The sequence below is a fragment of the Cryptosporidium andersoni genome (assembly GCF_001865355.1).
Source record: "Cryptosporidium andersoni isolate 30847 chromosome Unknown contig_18, whole genome shotgun sequence".
Taxonomy (NCBI): Eukaryota; Apicomplexa; class Conoidasida; order Eucoccidiorida; family Cryptosporidiidae; genus Cryptosporidium; species Cryptosporidium andersoni.
In genome coordinates this window covers 189,237-201,961 of record NW_027122829.1, presented here as the reverse complement: position 1 = coordinate 201,961, position 12,725 = coordinate 189,237, and the positions used below count along the sequence as shown (strand labels likewise).

At 33.3% G+C, this 12,725-nt stretch overlaps 6 protein-coding genes across 6 annotated transcripts; 2 read left to right on the top strand and 4 right to left on the bottom strand.

Annotated features, from left to right (window-relative positions):
• Positions 1 to 516: 516 nt before the first annotated feature.
• cand_020210 (protein kinase domain-containing protein) lies at positions 517 to 2,508 on the top strand (the record flags this gene model as incomplete). The annotated part of the gene is made up of 1 exon (XM_067212251.1): positions 517 to 2,508. The coding sequence occupies one exon, from the start codon at positions 517 to 519 to the stop codon at positions 2,506 to 2,508; it is 1,992 nt and encodes a 663-aa protein (XP_067069157.1).
• Positions 2,509 to 2,769: 261 nt separating this feature from the next.
• cand_020200 (dihydrolipoamide dehydrogenase family protein) lies at positions 2,770 to 5,020 on the bottom strand (the record flags this gene model as incomplete). Its single annotated transcript, XM_067212250.1, has 5 exons — positions 2,770 to 3,399; positions 3,618 to 3,862; positions 4,117 to 4,195; positions 4,459 to 4,853; positions 4,888 to 5,020. The coding sequence occupies 5 exons, from the start codon at positions 5,018 to 5,020 to the stop codon at positions 2,770 to 2,772; spliced, it is 1,482 nt and encodes a 493-aa protein (XP_067069156.1).
• A 201-nt stretch (positions 5,021 to 5,221) lies between these two features.
• Positions 5,222 to 7,123, bottom strand: cand_020190 (uncharacterized protein; the record flags this gene model as incomplete). The annotated part of the gene is made up of 1 exon (XM_067212249.1): positions 5,222 to 7,123. One exon carries the CDS (start codon positions 7,121 to 7,123, stop codon positions 5,222 to 5,224), a length of 1,902 nt encoding a protein of 633 aa, XP_067069155.1.
• Positions 7,124 to 7,592: 469 nt separating this feature from the next.
• On the top strand, positions 7,593 to 8,276 carry cand_020180 (uncharacterized protein; the record flags this gene model as incomplete). The annotated part of the gene is made up of 1 exon (XM_067212248.1): positions 7,593 to 8,276. One exon carries the CDS (start codon positions 7,593 to 7,595, stop codon positions 8,274 to 8,276), a length of 684 nt encoding a protein of 227 aa, XP_067069154.1.
• Positions 8,277 to 8,461: 185 nt separating this feature from the next.
• Positions 8,462 to 9,463, bottom strand: cand_020170 (uncharacterized protein; the record flags this gene model as incomplete). The annotated part of the gene is made up of 1 exon (XM_067212247.1): positions 8,462 to 9,463. The coding sequence occupies one exon, from the start codon at positions 9,461 to 9,463 to the stop codon at positions 8,462 to 8,464; it is 1,002 nt and encodes a 333-aa protein (XP_067069153.1).
• A 270-nt stretch (positions 9,464 to 9,733) lies between these two features.
• On the bottom strand, positions 9,734 to 12,121 carry cand_020160 (patatin-like phospholipase family protein; the record flags this gene model as incomplete). The annotated part of the gene is made up of 1 exon (XM_067212246.1): positions 9,734 to 12,121. One exon carries the CDS (start codon positions 12,119 to 12,121, stop codon positions 9,734 to 9,736), a length of 2,388 nt encoding a protein of 795 aa, XP_067069152.1.
• Positions 12,122 to 12,725: the final 604 nt, after the last annotated feature.

The window sequence follows — 12,725 nt, the reverse complement described above, 5'->3', positions numbered from 1 at the left end:
AAAAAAAAAAACACTAGTGCGTTAGCCGCTGTAAAGAAAGGTCCAAATATATCCAATAACTTATGAACCAAAAGAGATCAAATCAGATGTGACACTTCAAGTTAAGTAAATAAGTCGGGAAATTTACAAATAATCAGTCTATCAATAATTTAAACAAATTTATTATAAATCAAATTACTATAGAAAAGAAACAACTATGTATATATCTAAGTATTTACGTTATGTATAATTAATGTTACAACTTAAGCAATATTCATCAATTATTTATTTAATTCCTTTATACTCATAAGATTTAATTAAAGAGGTAGTTGCTTAGCATGTATAGCCCCACAAGACATGATACGTTGCGTGGAATTTTTACGTGGCGCACTGATGTAGATAATGTCAAGAGTAAGTTAACACGGTAATAAGACACAAATTTACTTTGCTGTTAATAATTAGATGGTACCAAAAGGAATCAAGTGTAAAAAGACAGAAATTAGCAGTGAACTCCAACGCTAAACTTAAGGTTTTATTATGTATAATGACGTATACGAAGTACCATTAACCTCCGTACTCTATTCACTTAAAGACAGTAATGGTGCCAATTCGACTTATGAAAGAACTAAATTCCATGGTATTTCTTATTTCCCTGAAAATGTAACAAATCATAATATTGCGTTACCTACTGGATGTATACAATGGACGGGTAGAGAACAGCGCTCTGTTATGTCATATCAGTACTCAACACCGCCATGTACTCAACATAATATTCGGTGTACCTCAGTATCACCAGTCAGCAGAATGTTGCATCTTTATGATTCACGGCATAACAATGTCGTTGTGATGAACCAACCTAAAACTCGGCATATTGTTAGGCCAGCAATATCAATTCGAAGCGACCGTGCTGTACCTCCAATAGTTTATCGAAAGGCTACCAACTCATCTAGAATAGATACTGGTTCTTCAATATCTACTTCATCACCACACTTAATAGTTGCACCTGCAACACTAAGTTGTAATAGTACTAAGAAGTCTCATTGTAAAGATTTTATCCCAGACTATAATAGTACATACTATGACGAGTACACACTAAAGAAAGCTTCATACAAATGTCAGATGAATTCGGAGATGACGGACCAAGTAACCTGGAAAAATATATATAGGGAATATAATAAACGAACAGAACATAGTAAAAAGGATTCTGAATTAATGGGTCCAACTACTTCAACTACTTCAACTACTTCATTTGGATCAATAACTGCAAAGGGTAATTCTTCGATTAGCGCAGATAATGTGCAAAGTCGCAATACCAGAGGAAGCAGTACACAGTTATTAGTGGCATCTGCTATTAGTTCATTATTTTCTTCATCTATGTTAATACCTTCTGAGAATGGCTATATAGAGGTTAAGAAGGACTTAGTAAAGAGAGCTACAGATGCTAGTAATGGAGTTCTGCAGAATCTGACTCCATCAGAATACATTCGACTTGAAGACTTAATACTGGAGCCAGCAACTCAGCGTGGAACTTTTGGAGTTGTATTCCGTGGCCGCATTAAAACTGGCAAATGGATTAATAGGGATGTTGCAGTTAAACGTTGGAAATTCGATAATGAAAGTCGTATGACAGAAGAAAATTTTAAGTCACTAGAAAGAGAAGTTTATGCTTATAGGAATTTAAGACATCCCAATATATGCTCCTATGTCGGTGTTTGTTTAGAACCCGGCTTTTATGCTATTATAACTGAGTATCTGACGAATGGAAATCTATTTGATTTACTTTATGAAAATAAAGTGGTTGTTTCTGCATCTGATCGTTTAAAAATAGCTAGACAGTTATGCAGTGCTATAAGCTATATTCATAGAAAGGGTATGGTCCATCGTGATATAAAAACAGCTAATATCATACTGGATCATAAAAATAATATGAAATTATGCGATTTTGGGCAGACTAGATCTATGCAATGTAGTGGCAATACAAATACTATTGGGATTACACTCGATGAAAATGGAGGCTCACCAAGATACATGGCTCCAGAATGCTTTTATACAGGCAAAATCATAAATGAGAAGTCGGATATTTGGGGAGCAGCTTGCTGTTTATTAGAAATATTTGGAGGCCCAATTCCATATTTTGAGTTTAATACTAATGATGATGTCATTAATGCAGTTGTAGTTAAGAAACAAAGGCCTAAAGTTCCGAATTGGTTTCATCCAACAGTAACTGATTTGTTAAACCAATGCTTTGAAAGGAAAGCTAACAACAGACCAGGTGCCTATGAACTTTTGAATATTTTAAATAATCTGACTTCTGATGACATTATTAAATACGGAATGAATGTTAAACGAGATATTGATGGGGAAGTTGTAGCTTCTGGAGGTAATAGTAACGTGGTTGGTAACAATAGGAAAGTATCGAATATTATATCAGGGAAGTGCATAGGGAACACTAGTCAACAAAGAAGAATTGTGATCCAAAAACAGGACAATTCATTGAATAGTGCAAATAGTAGGGACTTTCCTAAATAGAAATACAAGAGGTTGCAATGTTGATAAGAACGAATATGGTCCAATCAGGAGAAAGAACAATACTTAATAATAGAAAGCACCTTTAAAGTCCCAATGAGAAGTTAAGGGCTGACAATAGGATTTGTGTATATATCTTTAATTCAGGTTTTTATTATCTTATTATAATTTCACCTTTAAAATTCCTAGTAATGCTATGATTAAAGAGCTAAAGAGATCACTTTCTGCACATTTCAAAACACAATGCATACAAATCTTGGACTTCTACATATGGATAGCACTTCCAAACGAAACAGACCAACATGCTTCCTTAATAGCTTCACTCAAAGTTGGATGAGCATGACATAGTCTAGCAATGTCTTCACATGATGCTCTATACCTGTATGCAAGAGCAAGTTCATGTATGATTTCACCAGCATTAGCTGAGATAATACATGAACCCAAAATCTCTTTCGTTTCACTGTGCTCAAATACTTTCACAAAACCCTCAATATCACCTGATACTCTTGCACGTGAGTTAGCATTCATCCTAAATATCCCCTTCTTAAAAGGGATCTGCTTTAATATCAAATCTTGCTCGGAGAACCCTACAGATGCAATCTCTGGGTGTGTGTAAATTACAGTAGGGATTGCATCGTAGTGTATAGGGCTCTGTTTCCCGTTAGCAATAAATTCTGCAACAAAAATCCCCTCTTCCTCTGCTTTATGTGCTAACATTTGCCCACCTATTACGTCACCAATAGCATAAATATTTGAATAAGGAATGACGCGGTATGTCTCATGATCTATAGGAATATATCCTCTATAATCCACATTTACTCCAATATTTTCAAGACCTAAATTTTTGGTATTTGGCTTTCTGCCAACGCTGAGTAAAACCTTGTCGCATATTACCTATATGAAATAATATATAAGATGAGAAAAATTGTTAGAACCTTCAGTGTAAAATTGCAGTACACCTAAGATGTTCTTATTTCCACAAGTTAGGTGTTGTAACAATTTATCATTAGTATTGCGAACTTGAGAAAATCATTATGGTACGTATACTTTTGCATAAATGACAAAGAGAGATCGCAAACTGTTGAGATTCCATATAATATAAGGGAACTTACAGTTTTTATATCACCTGAATTCTTTACTTCATATGAAACTTGTACATTATTACCATCTTTAGTTACTTCCCTAACCTGAGCACCAGTTATAATTTTAGTGCAAAAATTTTCTTGTGAATTTTTTAAGAAGATATCCTTGATATCCTGATCATAGTTAGAAAGAATAGTATCAGCAAATTCCAAGATAGTCACTTGACTTCCCAGACGATGCCAGACAGTTCCAAGTTCCAGGCCAATTACACCACCTGAAAGAAAAAATAAAGTAATTTTACAGAATAGGTTAATATAATAAAGTTAAAAAGAAAAAAGAAAAAAGAAAAAAGTGTTTGCATCTAATCCAGGATTATTCTAATAATCCAGAAAATCCAACTATGCAGATGATGCAACTAAATCTTTTTATGCGTACAAACGACCAAACTCATCGTAGCTGATAGGTAGCTCAAAGTTTGGAGATACAAACGCATATATTATTAAGATCTGAATTTCACAATAAACATACCTCCAATAATAACTAAGTGATCTGGTATCTTAGTAAATTCTAGTGCACCCTTATTAGTTACTATAATTTCTTCATCAACCTAAAGAAAATGGAATATCATATTTGAAAAACAACCACTTCATTTATATAAATTAAAAGTTGTACTCGAAAGTTCAGAATTGCAAAAAGGAACAAATTTCGCTGATACTTCTGCAATCTTTAAATTTTTTTGGAGAATTTTAATTAGTATAGCAAGGAGAAAATGATCTCTCCACTGCATAATTCATGGAGAAATGAGTGGACTTGCAATAAAAAGTTGCTAAATTGCATTATTTACATGTAAATTTTTTTTTGTGTACTTACATTGTCAATATTAGGCAGATTTAATCCAGTAGCACCCGTAGCAATGACAATATTCTTAGTATTTATTCTTGAGAATTCCAAACCGTTAAAAGTAACTGGTTTAGATAAACCAATAGTAGAATGATCTAGTATTTTAGCTTCGGCATTTACAAAGTCAATCTTGTTCTTAGAGAACAAATACTTGATTCCTGATCTAAGTTGTTGTATAACTTCATTCTTTCTTCTTTGTAAAATATCCAAATCAATCCGATTATAAGATGTATTTATACCCCAATAAGAAGAATTCCGCATCTTCCAGTATTGTAGTGATGCATTAAGCAATGTCTTTGATGGTATACAGCCTTCATTCAAACATGTCCCTCCTATAATGGAGAAAAAAGAAGTTCGAAATGGTTCTAGAGTAAAACTATATTTAAGTAAATAACATACCAGCAACTCCCTTCGAATCAATAACGACAGTTTTAAGCCCTAGTTGACTTGATCTAAGCGCAGATACATAACCACCTGGGCCTGCACCTATTATTGCAATATCATAGTAAGAAACATTTCTGCATTGACTCATTAGATGAAATATACCACGGGTTGATAATCTACTTCTTAGTGGGAAGATCATCGCAATGTAATACACTTGAATAGTATACTGCAAAAAGTAGAAAATTCTCATCCCAAGACATTAGAAAAGCCAAATTGGTTTCATCTCGAAATAGAGTTTATAGTAATATGCTACTGATAATCTATATATGCAGCATGCTGAAACTAATAGTCACATTCTACGCTTCCTAAAACGATTCCTATTTTCTATTTGTCTTCTTTCCTCAGCATCTTCAGTTATTGGATATATTTTAGGGTTATCATCTGATCCCATGTCAATATCAGCATTTTCACCCCATTCATTAAAAAAACCGCATGGTATAAATTTGCATTCTGCATTTAGAGATGAATAAATAACTTCCTTATTGTATCTAAATGCTGCATCATCATTGTTCATTGTATATTCACTGGAGAAGTTATTGTATTCCTCATCCCCACCATACTTGATATTAGCAACAGTTATATGTGAAAGTTTAGTTGACCTTGCAACATCACTTGAATTACAGAAGTTGTGAATTGTAGTCTTAATAGCGTTGAAGTTTTGGGTTAAAGCGCTATGTAGTAACAAGTGAGATAGTTCAGATGGAAGTCTTAGATCAGATATTAGGTTGTTTATATAATCATTAAGCCGCCATGTAGGTTGCGAAATATTCCATTTGAACTTGTCCATAATAATTATATCGTCAAAAGTCTCATTTAAATTGACTTCAGTAATAAGCAAAGAGTTATTATCCAGAGGTATATCCATGAAGCTGAGTACATATAAGAACTCGAGATACATATTCATTGCATGTTTTAATTCACGCTTAAGCATTTGAAGTGCCTTAACTTTACTGTTATTAGACAGAAATATAGATAGGTGCCTCTCTCTACTGAGATTCTCTACAAAAGCCTCAAGAAGCTCCTCACTTGCATTCGAGCTCCATACAAATCTTTCTGCAACATAACAACTACCTTGTATACTAGACAAGAATGCGGCTGGATTTGATGCAAATACAGATAAAACTGAACTTGCGCCTGCGCCTTTTTTGTTTTCAGAAAAATTACTAGCTGAAGCATAGTGGCGCAAATTTATTGTTAGAGGTATTAATAACGGATTCATGTAGAGATCCTTAATTTCTTTCGTTATACTCCCTCCTTTGTCTCCGCAAAACTTGTTTGATAAAGGTAAGATAGGCATACTGTTCCTTTTATATCTGTGGTAAACTGTGCTAATATAACCAAATATAGCTGCATCATTGATATATTCAAGTGACTTTATCTCCCCATTGCAACCAGATGTTTCACCTTTTTCTAAGCTATTCTTGAGACCTCCTTTACTTAAAGATTCTGTTGGATGAATACTATCAAGAGTTTTGGGAATTGACTGGAAGCCCAAAGGTAGTGAGTCTAACTTTTGCTCACTACACATAACTTTTGGGACTTCATTTTCAAGAGGAGTCTGGTTTAACTCCACTGTATCGCCATTCAAATAATCACTACACTTTGTCTTTTCAACCTCATCACTATTAGAATCACTAGATATTGTTAGTGTATCTGCAGCAATAGAAAACTGATCTATAGTGTGTTTCTCTTTAGAGCATTGAATTCTGGATGACTTCCTGCTGGGAGCTGCCTCTAAGCTTAGTTTCTTTGTAGGTATAACTTTTGGGGCCGTTGCAGGATCAGATGAGATAATACCTTCATTAACTCTACCATAATAGTTGAGAAGTCTAATTATAGCATCACACTTCCTTGAGATCGAGAAGTTTTTTGATAATGGACTTTTTAGTAATATAGAAAGCATTGCTTGATTAATTCCTGTAGCAGCGCAAATGTGTGTTTGTCTAAGCCCAGTTCTATGTAGGAAATCAATTGTTTTGCTACTTATCCTAGCAATATCTGCTGTTGTTATTAAATCTGGATCTGTAGTCCCAAGTAAATTATCTTGAAATAAAAGCTGTTTTATATGTTGCTTTCTTTTTACCTTTCTCCTTAAGTTACCTGTTAGACTAGAAGCTCCTACCTTTAATACTTTATTTTCTTTTACACTACACCTGGCACTTTTCTTTCTGTATTTCCTCCTACTTACCATATTTCAACCTTTTGTTTCTTATTAATTTAAATTACAATATTTCCTTTCTAACCTGAGCGCCACATGCTGCAAATTCCCATTACATATAATGGATCTAGCAGTTATTTAAAATAGTGCTGAGCACTTTATGCTAGCATTAGTACACATCTATATATATTACATTGTGACTGAAATATACCCTCAATAAATTAATATTCCACTATATTATCTACTTCAGTTTGCATAACAGGAGAGGATTCAAGGAAAATAAAATAATGCAAATTGAGGACAAAAACAAGAAAAGCAAATTTAAAAAGAGAACATACTTAGAAACCTTTATGCTGTAGCATTGTACAAACTATTCAATTGTGGACCCATAGACACCACATGCTCACTTAAGAATACAATAACTACAGGAAATAAGTCCCCGCAATACCCCACCTAATATTCTACGATGTACAATGTCCTACAGTGCTACTCCTTATAGTTAATGATATCAATCATATTCATTATTTTACAGCTCACTCTACTTAGAGATCAGATTAGTGCAAACATAAACCAACATGAAAATATATTGGACTGTGGAGAGATAACCCATGGAAATTCCAAATCTGCAGAACTGAAATCCCTAGAGTTCCTAAAAAATCCCTACATTTTAGAAGATGAAGAAATACCAGTTATATTTTCTGTATCAGATTGGTTAGAAGTCAGGTCACCTAAGAAGTTCCTGAGAGTTCACCACATACCAATTGAGGACATGAACCACAATTCTGGAGAATACACTATAGGACCAATTTCAAGCAACGTATCCAATGAAGTTAATATTTCTACAATAGATATTGGTAATCATAGTCAAGATCTCGGTGGAGTTGGAAAAAGTCATCTATTGGAGATATCATCACCTTGTGAAGAACAAGAAAGTAATTCTACATATATAACTCCCACTCCAACTAACTTAAAGTTCAATAGCTCATATACCAGCTACCCTATACTAAAATGTCCCAATAGAACTATCAAGATCACTGTAGATAAAATAAAAAATATATTGCCCCGATTCCCTATTAAGTGTAATTCTCATAAAGAATCCCAACTTTTCTATTCAATTGGTAGTGACTCTAAGTCATGCTGTTATAAATCAAAGAAACTTAAGAATCACGGAGTTTTGGTTACTTAAAGTAATATCCTGATTATCTACCCCCCGACTTAGTATAATAGTAACCAGTAACTTGCTGTATCCTAACTATTGTGGTGTAGACAATTGTCCTAATTTCCATTTACAAAGTAATTACAAAGTTATAGGGATTTGTTCTGCTGATATTCTATATTTACCTAGTTGTGACATCAATAGATAATTACCAATTAAATCATTTCACAGGCTTGTTTAAAGTACATCAAAGCAATAGATTTTACTTTCCCCTGTACTGATGGATGGGACTCGATATCTGCCTTTTCTATTAAATTTGCTTCGAAATTCCTAAGAACCTTGCTCTTAACATCTTCTAATACATCCTTGGGGACTTCTGAGTCAACAAACCCACTTTCTAATAGCTTGTCCTTAATAAGTAAACTCAAGATATCTCTTACTTGTTCCACCGTATCTCTATTAAGTATAATGCCATCCTTTGTGGTGATATATTCTTCATTACTATTGAGGAAGTGTACAGTATATTCACTTTCTTCTTTCCCTTCAAAAGGTGGTGAGATGGTCTGTGATTGATCTTGATTAACTAAATTAACCTCACTAATTCTAATTGGTTCACTATTTAATTTTTTATATGTTAAAGAGGATTCAGCTAGTATAATTGGTGAAGGCTGAATATAAATCTTCTCATTATTTGGTGACTCAATATCCAATTCTTCAGTAATGACCTCTTCCTCTGTATTAGATAAAAGTTCTTTATCAACCACTTTTATAGATGGTATTTGAACCCTCTCTTCAACTACAGTTTCGATAATATTAGTTACAACCATATCTGCAGTTTCACTAGGATTATTGTCAGGTTTTAAAACTGCTATAACAACATCTTGACAGAAAGGAAGAATATTTTGTTTCTCGCATTCCTTATGAGACATTCTAAGTTCCTTCTCGAGTTTCTTCATCTTCTTTCTACTCTCCATAGAACCACTATTCAAAAATAATCTCTCAAGGTGAACTAACATCATGAATTTTGCATATCTTCTAGCAATAGCTTTCTCCTTTTCAGTTGCCATAATTAATCTACTAGTAATTGGTACCATTGCATCATTTAAATTCAGATTACTGGTAGCAAGCCTCTTTCTCTTACAACATCTCGCAACAGCATATTCAAAGAGAAAGATATAAATAAACAGGAGTGTGACAAAAATTATAGATGACTTCATTTCTTTTCTAATTAAATGAGACAGAATGAAACGACATCTCTAACTAGGATAGCTACAGACACGCTGTATTTCGAGCGGGGCTCCCAAACGTATCATTGGAGAGGAAATATATCATGTTATTGACCAGCCCGAAGTTACTGAGACTCAGTTATCAAAGAGTAACGAACCACCGCTAAATTAGTGCTAATTTGAGAAATTTAAATTTCATAAGTACATAAAAAGGGTTAAAGATTACTTAGAAAAAAAAGTCGTCGAAATATATTTCTAATATCAAAATTCACTACCTGCATTACTTGAATATGAAATTTTCTCAGTTATGCTAATGCACTTAATAAGCTCCAGAACCAAGTTCTTTATCTGAGAATCATTCAAGATCTTTTTAAAATGATTTAGTCGTGAACGAATTGCATAAATAATCCTTGTTAAAAGTAATTGAGAATGCTTAGTATCAGCGAAAAATCTCTTATTTTCACTTTCTCTAATCTGAGTGTTCTGATGAAGTTGTAAATATTGTTTATATATTAAAAGTACATCGTATACATCCTTGATATTAGCTATAAAAACACCATTATTTTCTTTAGAATTAATATTTCGTAGAAGTTGCAAAGCTCTATTTCTAATATTTCCTGATTCTCTTAAGTAGTATCCAATAGATTCAGATGATTGATGAAGTCTCTCGATATCTTCATTTAGAATTTGTAATCCCTTAAGATATGAGAGAAGAATTCGATATGTCTGTTTAAATATACGTTCCGCACTAGAAGCTGTATGTTTTATTGTAGAACTAAGATCAATTTGATCAAGTATTTCCTGAAGATTTCCTTGTAGAGAATTAACACACTTTTTGAGTATATATATTGTTTTCTTAGCTTGACCAAAGTAATTGGCTGATATCTCTAAACCTTTACTTTCATTATGCGCTAACATATGGGTTAAGTACCTAATGTCAGTAGTAATAGAATCCAACTCAATATCTCTGGTATCATCTAATATGCCACTAGATTCATATATACAAGTATTGTTAATGCTAATGATACAATTATTTAGATCATCAGTATCCAAATCTTCAAGTGGATATTTATGTTCTTGTTTATAGAGAATGGGGAAATTATTCATCCATCCACTGTTTATTTCGTTGATTTTAGTGCCTATTTTATTGCATAGATCGCCAATCCAAGTTAAATATTTGCCATAGTTGGAATATCTAACACCTCTTGCAGCTGCAAAATACTGCATTAAGTCCGCGCATCTCTTTACAATGAAAATTGGACCCATAAAGGTAGCAAATATACTAGCATCTCTGAGTAAAAAGATATTTTTATAAGGAGTCACCTCCGTGAATACAACCCTTATTGCTCTCTCCACATTGGAAGCAAGTAAAAAAGTAGTTACATCATTTAGTCCAATAGGTTCAAAGCCACTTGAAAATTTTCTGGCATCACATTCTTTATAGTATTGTTCCAGGATATGTGTTACATCTATTGAGTCTGGAGGATGAATAAATACCTTAGGAGGTTCTAAAATAAAACCCCATACTTCATTTGTCATAGGAATTACATTATACCCTGCATTATATCCTGCTTCGATAGCTCGATGCATTTTCCTCTGTGAAAAATCCATCATATTTCTAGGGATCCACATCAATGCCTTCTCATTGGGCTGAATCAAATACCTAATTGTAACATCTGGATACTTAGCAATCATTTGTCGAACAACAGAAGTAGAGGAGACCATATCTGACAATATCCCAATAGATTCAAATAACACAGAGTAGAATGGTAGCCTCGAAGGATCTCTTTGTTCATCATAATCTAGTAAAGATGTATTCTTTCTTAGTTCTCTAGGTTCCTGAGCTGATATAAAGTCAATAACTACATCTTTAGGGGATTTTGCCTTTCCAACAGCTATGCAACGCTTAATTGCAGTTTCTAGGTCACCAGCTGCTACAAAACCACCATCTACATGGAAACCCAAATTTCTCAGATACTTTATAGGAAATATCCCAGGTATAGTGCCTGACCCCACAACAGCTTCTATAATATCTTCCAACTCTAACTGTTCTGTAAATACATGAGCTGTCCTATCAGTAAAACGCATTGTGTTTGTATAAAATAGTCTTTGCCTATGTCTTCTATGTAGAAATAGTTCTCTTAATCGCTTCCTAGCAGGAGAATTATCACATAAATAGCGAAAAGGATTTCGAGAGTTAACTATTCCTCTAGTTAAGCTCAAAAACCAACGGCTATAGTTTTTCTTCAAAGGAAATTTACAAGAAGATATATCTCTCTGCCTAGTCATTTTCCACAAAATAACTAATTCTGTCGTCCATTCTAATTCATTTCCAGGAGGGTAAAACTGAGATACTAGTCCATTAAATGCTCCAATAGATGTACCACCTACAATATCCCACCGTAGAGTTACATTCATGTCGTGATACCTTTGTGCAATACCTCTAATTACTCCTGCTTGCCATGGGCCCTTGTTAGAACCAGATGAAAGAACTAATGCATAGCATATATTATCTCTTGCATCTTCCAAATGATATCTGTTATAGTTACTTTGAAAATTGTTATAAGATGAAAGGGCACTACTTAAATTAATCAAAATATGGACCAAACAAGAAAGGAGAGGCCAATATATCGTAAAACTCCCAAACATTACCTACCTAATAGTATGCATATTCCATTATAAAAAGAATAAGTCTCTTTCAAATAAACTTTACCTGTAGTAGATACTACTTGTATCTCCCAAAAATAGTTAGCGCTCGCCAATAGCGGTAACTATATTTAAGCATTTCTACTACTTTCTTAAACTGTGCACTTATTGTCATATATATTAATTTATTGACTAGTATGAAGTTAACTATGCTTAATATTTATATAGATTAATGCAAGACTGGTTTATTAGCTAATAGATATATTTATTTATGACCAAACTGCAAAATGACTCCTTTACATAAAGATATACAATTAGAATTTACATACTACTAGTACTTTCTAGATAAATTTAGTCAAGATTAAACTCAAAACTTTAAATTTCGGTATATTATACTTTTACATACTTCAATTGATGCATTAACTAGTAACTTTCTATGATAATAAAAAATTCATTGTATAAACCTTTGTGACATCGATAACCTCCCAACCTAGTTTTATATTCCCTTGTGTAAAAGAAGCTCCAGAAGATATACAAAGTTTCTGCAGCTTATTTAATTATTAAATATAAAAAAAAATGTTAGTAAGGATATCAGGTGGAGAAAAAA